Source organism: Paramormyrops kingsleyae, chromosome 21 (assembly GCF_048594095.1).
Source record: "Paramormyrops kingsleyae isolate MSU_618 chromosome 21, PKINGS_0.4, whole genome shotgun sequence".
NCBI classification, from domain to species: Eukaryota; Metazoa; Chordata; class Actinopteri; order Osteoglossiformes; family Mormyridae; genus Paramormyrops; species Paramormyrops kingsleyae.
The window spans coordinates 21767749-21774647 of record NC_132817.1 but is presented as its reverse complement, the minus strand read 5'-3'; the positions used below and the strand labels follow the sequence as shown (position 1 = coordinate 21774647).

At 43.5% G+C, this 6899-nt stretch overlaps 1 protein-coding gene across 1 annotated transcript; it reads right to left on the bottom strand.

Annotated features, from left to right (window-relative positions):
• Positions 1–587: 587 nt before the first annotated feature.
• On the bottom strand, positions 588–6599 carry LOC140581483 (uncharacterized). Its single transcript, XM_072704310.1, has 12 exons — positions 6529–6599; positions 3818–4077; positions 3512–3716; positions 2959–3432; positions 2592–2758; positions 2203–2460; positions 1548–2112; positions 1370–1431; positions 1212–1259; positions 980–1081; positions 802–902; positions 588–693 (listed from the first exon to the last, which is right to left on the bottom strand). The coding sequence occupies exons 2-12, from the start codon at positions 4061–4063 to the stop codon at positions 675–677; spliced, it is 2247 nt and encodes a 748-aa protein (XP_072560411.1). The 5' UTR covers positions 4064–4077; positions 6529–6599; the 3' UTR covers positions 588–674.
• Positions 6600–6899: the final 300 nt, after the last annotated feature.

Genomic DNA, 6899 nt, shown 5'->3' with positions numbered 1-6899 from the left:
CAATCAACAGTAGGGGGCACGTTATCCTTAATTATGACATGCGGCCTCAGCAGCAAACAGTAGGCAATCCATCATCTGTATGTAGGAGATGCAGCCTCAGCAATGAACCTTAGGTAATACCTCATGTCTATGTAGGGTATGTGGCCTTCGCAGCAACACGTAGGGCTTATGTTCCCCATATCTATGGGATGCGGCCTCGGCAACAAACAGTGGGGCATCCGTCACCCATATGTAGGAGATGCGGCCTCAGCACCGAGCAGCAGAGAATCCGTCATCCGTAGATAGGAGATGCGGCCTCAGCGATGAAACCCAAGTAAGACGTTACCCATACGTAGCAGATGCAGCTTCAGCGAGGAACCATAGGGACCGCGTTACCCATATGTATGGAATGCGGCTTATTTATATGTGATCCGTAATCCCGGAGTCATTTTTGCTGAATGTGCCTTTAGAAACGAGACCTAGGGAATGCGTAATACATACGCGTGTGACGTAGATACACTTCTGATAGGCTGACGGCATGCAGCGTCAGTAGACATTTCTACCATGAGCCGTGCACAGTGATGACAAAAAGGACTGATGGACACTCATTGCAATTAACAACAGGCATTTATTAGCCTAACAATTGAAAAGATAAAACTCAAAATGCGATGAAAAACTGCCGACTGCATCCACATTCAGACCTGGTCAGTGGATCTGTTAAGAGACAAAGAACAAATACGGGTGATCAGAAAAAACAGCCGCGACGTTGAAATGACGGTGACTGCAAAGCAATTTTACCAATGTTCAGTTGATATAACTTACCTTTGCATTTGTTTCAGGAGTGCCCTGATGTTGTCAATCGTCAGGGCCATGTCTTTACACTCCGCCAGGAGCTCAGGACGGTTATACAGTACTTCATTGATCTGAAAAGTGAATATAACATTGTGCTTGTGTTTCTAATTTTGCAACAACCTATGACATTGACTGAAAGGATACTTACAGTCTTAGTGCTTATGGGCGAGTCGAGATGGTCCGAGAAAGACCTCTTGACCTTCTCCCTGAAATGATCAGTGTACAGCAGCTTCCTACGATACGTCGGTCTCTGAAATATTTCAGGGGCAAACAAGAACCAGCATGTCTTTAACGCCACCACAGACATGTATATGCCCTCTCACAAAAACAGATACAAACACACAGACACACCCGTCTTTAAAAATGAGACAAAACCTCACCTCTGTACCAGCCGGCCGGACAACCGTCTTTGGTAGGGGACTTGGGAGCTGTGATGAGAAAAAAAAAAAGGTGGGTTTTCGGTTTTGTATTTGCGCAAAGGTCAGGCAAGCCATTCCAATGCCTCAAATTGCCAAGACGGCATACTGGCATGACTTACCTCGGCATCTTCGTCCCCAGACGGACTGGATGGGTCGTTTAGGTCCGAGGACAAAGTGACGACTGAAGAGTGTGGATGGACATGTAGAGAACAACACAGATACATTCTGTCAGTATCCAGACCACTATTCCATTTTTCCAGCTATTGCATATTTGCTTGACTATACCTTGTGACTTACACATCTCTTCGGCAGGTAAGCGCTCCAGAGGTACGTGGCTGAGGGGGCTAAAGGTGAAGGGCGGAGAGTCTACCTTGCCGACCTGCCCCTGCAATCCCGCACTAGCCAATGGTACCGGGTCAAGTGAGCTGGAAGTGCACAGCGGGACCAGGCCCCCGCTGAGCTCCTCCACGAGGCCCGCACTCTCCGAGGGGACCAGGTCGAGGGGGCTTGAGCTGCACAATGGAACGGGGTCCTTTGTGACCTGCATCTGCAGGCCCGCATTCCCAGCTTTCTTCTTCTTTATCTTCTGCGGCCTGGGCTCGTCCTCCTCTGATGTTGAAGAGATGGTCAACCTAAGCCGCTTCCACGGCGAGTGGACCACTTCCTCCTCTGACTGAGACTGCTGACCGGTTTTACGGCACGGAGCCTTGCTCATGCCCAAGGCTGTCTGCAGGAGGCCCCGACCACTGCAGGCATCAGCACCGTCAGGCTCCGCGACATAAAACCGGTCAGCAGTCTGTGTGCTGTGGCACATCAGTCGGGCCACCAGCTGACGCTGCTTCTCCGGGAGGTTGCGCTGGATCTGTAAATGGGGACAGAGAAATCGATTAGCGTACCAGCGACAAATCATCAGGCGCTACGGACTTTGGCATCGTCCCGAATCACAACTTACGCAGGTCGACACACCCGTGCGGATCTCCGATACGGAGAACCCCCGTGGCAGGCCGCATGCGAGGCAGGTCTGTGTCACCACTTTATTAACTTTGCGGAAGGGCTGCCCGGACGCCGCAAAGAAAAATGTTGCTGGCTGGTGGCAGAAGCCGGGCAGACGTGGCCTCAGCTGAGCAAACCTTTGCAGCCAGGAATGCTCCCTTTCAGTGAGGGCGATTTTTGCCCTTCCAAAGGTGCCAGATGTTTTGTGATTGGCAACCTGTGAAGATGAGTACACGGGTTACCGGAGACGGTGTAGAACATCAGACTATGTGTGACAAACATATGAGTTCCATCACACGTTTTACTGGATTCAAAGATATCACGTCAACACGGTTTCCGGATGCTCACACTGATGACCATGAAGTCCCCTTCTGGGTGGGCCGCGTTGTATTCCTCGAGTGTCATATTTATTATGACACTGCTGCGGTGCCCGCTGATGGAAAATAGCAACGTCACCAGGCATCCGATGCAGCTGTTTCTAATGGCGATGTCTAGTGGCGATTCGGCCAGGTCATCTTCAAGAAAAAAGCGAAACGTGATCATGGCCCTCGGAAACATGACCGGTGCACTTTCCCCATTCTGTATTACTCTCTCTAATGATGTTGCGATGTATCTCAACAAATCCATGTAAAGCTCTTCGGGATAACTGTCGTGAAAGGCTCTATGCAAAAACAAATCAAACTGAATTGTGTAGATTTGACGGGTATCGACTTACCTAGGCAGTCGGGAATCTTGCCACGCAGCTCCGTGAGCAGAGCTGCTAGGTCTCCTCGTTGGGGCATCCTCTGTGTCTTTTTGTCTTTCACAGTCTGCCTGTGTCCGACAATTTTTTTGGTAACCAGCTGTACCTGGCATTTCAGGTGCCGGATGATGCCGGTCAGCCTTTTCTGGCTTAGTCGGACACAGGGCAGACTGTTGTCGACTAGGAACTGGGAAAATTTTATGATTGCCAATAAATGGTTTTTGATGGTGGTTACTTTGAATTTTGAATTTAGATGCTCCATCCAATTGTTAATTAGGGAGGGGTCAGCAATGTACTTTAGATGGGCCGGTGGCGGCTCATCCTGATTGCCCCACATGAATCGGACAAATTTTTCTACATTTTTTAACTCGTAATTATAATTTTCAATGACTTTAGAGGATGCCCCGACTCGGAACAGGGTGGCCTTATATTGAGGCAGGACTTCCTCTACGAAAGACAAGACAATCAAGATGACAGAAAGGCATTGTGCTTCATTTAATAATATTAAAACTACCATTCCACTTACCCGTGAAGAACAGCTGTGTGGCACGGCCCGGTTTGGCTGCCGCTACTGAAGCGGTGTTGTCCTCGGCCTGAGCCGGTGGCCGTACGAGCTTCTCCAGCTCATCCAGGCGCCTCTTCAGTGTCTGCACCTCCTCGTCCTTCTCCTTGGTAGCCTGTTTGTAATTTTGTAAAGCTGCCTTGGCCGCAGTCTGCTTTGCTGAGCTCACCTGGGTTACGTGGACAGATGTGAACTGCTTTTAGGCAATGCAATTTTGTGAAGATACACCACTGCTACAAAATTCAATTTTAATTCAACTTAGTTTAATACCAGCTTCTTGAGCTCCTGCCCTTCAATTTTGTGGCAAATCTTCAAGTGTCGATCCAAACGAACCAGGCTGGAGGCTGTGCAGCCACGCACAGGGCAATCTACTGGCCCAGAATAACGCTTTGAGGTAATGGCGTTGAGGAGCTTTCGCTCCTTTGGGTCCGTCAACTTGTGCACATGTGTTAAGTGCAAGCATAGATTCATGTAGGACACCCGGCAGAACGGGCACAGCTGTTTTGTCGGTGACATTCTGGGTGCTATCCCTGCCAAAGAAAGGTAAAACATTAAACTTTTGTGAATACAATAACATTGATTGCATGACTCTAACCTGTCCTTGGTAAATGGTGTAACATTAAATTAATATCCATTACGTGCATTGTAAATGCCATTTTTCACAACGGGGTCACTACAACGCACATTAGAAGACAGTTTTCTGATACACGGCTAGATCATTTAATCAATCGACAACAGCGATGAGACTAATGATACTGACAGTGATGATTATTATTTTTGTTTTCACTTTACATTCAGAGTACTCATAGAATTAATACATTTTTATGCATTTAGATGCAGCTCAAAGTGCTTTATATTACACACTAGTTAACAACTGCTATGCATTATACATGCGTTAGGAAACCCGGCATCCCTATGGATTTATTTTTTCTTTTGCACAACAAAAGATACTAGAAATCTATATGAATTCAAAGCAATAAATTAGACATAAAATGATAAAAGGACACCTTTGAATACACGAAAACACCATAACGATTGAGGATAAGCACGAGACACTGGCATATTTAATGTCTTAAATGCAAGCTAAACATGTGGAAGATACATTGATCAGAAAAATGTTTACACGTTGCATATTATCTACAAGTTACTGTAAAAGTACCGCTGCTGTAACTTTTGAACGGTTCTGCAATTTTAAAGTACTTACCAAAGTAGGTTAAACAATCGCGAATAAGCATCTCTTAATTATACATGCGTTAGGAAACCCGGCATCCCTATGGATTTTTTTTTTTTTTTTGCACGACGAAATACACTATAAATCTATATGAATTAAAATACATTTGACATAAAATGATAAAACGACATCTTTAAATAGACCAAAGCACCATAACCAGTGAGGATAAGCACGAGACATTGGCATATTTAAAGTCTTAAATGCAAGCTAAACATGCGGAAGATACATTGATCAGAAAAATGTTTACACGTTGCGTATTATCTACAAGTTACTGTAAAAGTACCGCTGCTGTAACTTTTGAACGGTTCTGCAATTTTAAAGTGCTTACCAAAGTAGGTTAAACAATCGCGAATAAGCATCTCTGAATTATACATGCGTTAGGAAACCCGGCATCCCTATGGATTTTTTTTTTTTTTTGCACGACGAAATACACTATAAATCTATATGAATTAAAATACATTTGACATAAAATGATAAAACGACATCTTTAAATAGACCAAAGCACCATAACCAGTGAGGATAAGCACGAGACATTGGCATATTTAAAGTCTTAAATGCAAGCTAAACATGCGGAAGATACATTGATCAGAAAAATGTTTACACGTTGCGTATTATCTACAAGTTACTGTAAAAGTACCGCTGCTGTAACTTTTGAACGGTTCTGCAATTTTAAAGTGCTTACCAAAGTAGGTTAAACAATCGCGAATAAGCATCTCTGAATTATACATGCGTTAGGAAACCCGGCATCCCTATGGATTTTTTTTTTTTTTTTGCACGACGAAATACACTATAAATCTATATGAATTAAAATACATTTGACATAAAATGATAAAACGACATCTTTAAATAGACCAAAGCACCATAACCAGTGAGGATAAGCACGAGACATTGGCATATTTAAAGTCTTAAATGCAAGCTAAACATGCGGAAGATACATTGATCAGAAAAATGTTTACACGTTGCGTATTATCTACAAGTTACTGTAAAAGTACCGCTGCTGTAACTTTTGAACGGTTCTGCAATTTTAAAGTGCTTACCAAAGTAGGTTAAACAATCGCGAATAAGCATCTCTGAATTATACATGCGTTAGGAAACCCGGCATCCCTATGGATTTTTTATTTTTTTTTGCACGACGAAATACACTATAAATCTATATGAATTAAAATACATTTGACATAAAATGATAAAACGACATCTTTAAATAGACCAAAGCACCATAACCAGTGAGGATAAGCACGAGACATTGGCATATTTAAAGTCTTAAATGCAAGCTAAACATGCGGAAGATACATTGATCAGAAAAATGTTTACACGTTGCGTATTATCTACAAGTTACTGTAAAAGTACCGCTGCTGTAACTTTTGAACGGTTCTGCAATTTTAAAGTGCTTACCAAAGTAGTTTAAACAATCGCGAATAAGCTTCACTCTCTCTGAATTATACACGCCTTAGAAAACCCGGCACCCCAATGGATTTTTTATTTTTGCACGACGAAATACACTATAAATCTATATGAATTAAAATACATTTGACATAAAATGATAAAACGACATCATTAAACAGACCAAAGCACCATAACCAGTGAGGATAAGCACGAGACAGCGCCATATTTAAAGTCTTAAATGCAAGCTAAACATGTGGAAGATACATTGATCAGAAAAACGGTTACACGTTGCACATTACCTACAAGTTACTGTAAATGTACCGCTGTTTTAACTTGTGAAAAGTTCCGTAATTTTACAGTAGCTTACCGAAGTAGCCAGGAGAATCCAGCTCCACTCTGTCCCAACACTGCCAACTGATTCCAAGCAGGGAGAACTGACGCACCAGTCTTGCGTAGTGCCCCGCCCCTCGTCGCACGTTTTTATGTTGATTGGCCCAATTAACAGGTGCGTTGCGTAGACGACGCGGAACTGAACTCAGTCTGGAGACAGACTAGGCAAATAGTAATTTCTAAGCTTGAAATGATTTTACTTTTAAAGTAGGTAATTCTGCTTCTGTAAAATTATGAAACTTTGAACACTTGTTCATACATATAGGTACTTCATGCACGGTGAATTTTAGACCTCTAGTTCGTATGGCTCAGCTGTCACGCCCCCTCATGTTTATGTATAAATTGTGG

Bases quoted from the DNA above. Each gene is read 5' to 3' on its own strand.
- LOC140581483 (XM_072704310.1), bottom strand. From the start codon at position 4,063: ATGTCACCGACAAAACAGCTGTGCCCGTTCTGCCGGGTGTCCTACATG. The intron at 2,113-2,202 runs GTAAGTTGTGAT...CCCCATTTACAG, and splicing joins GCACGGGTGTGTCGACCTGC to ATCCAGCGCAACCTCCCGGA. The intron at 1,260-1,369 runs GTAAGTCATGCC...TTCTCATCACAG, and splicing joins CTGGGGACGAAGATGCCGAG to CTCCCAAGTCCCCTACCAAA.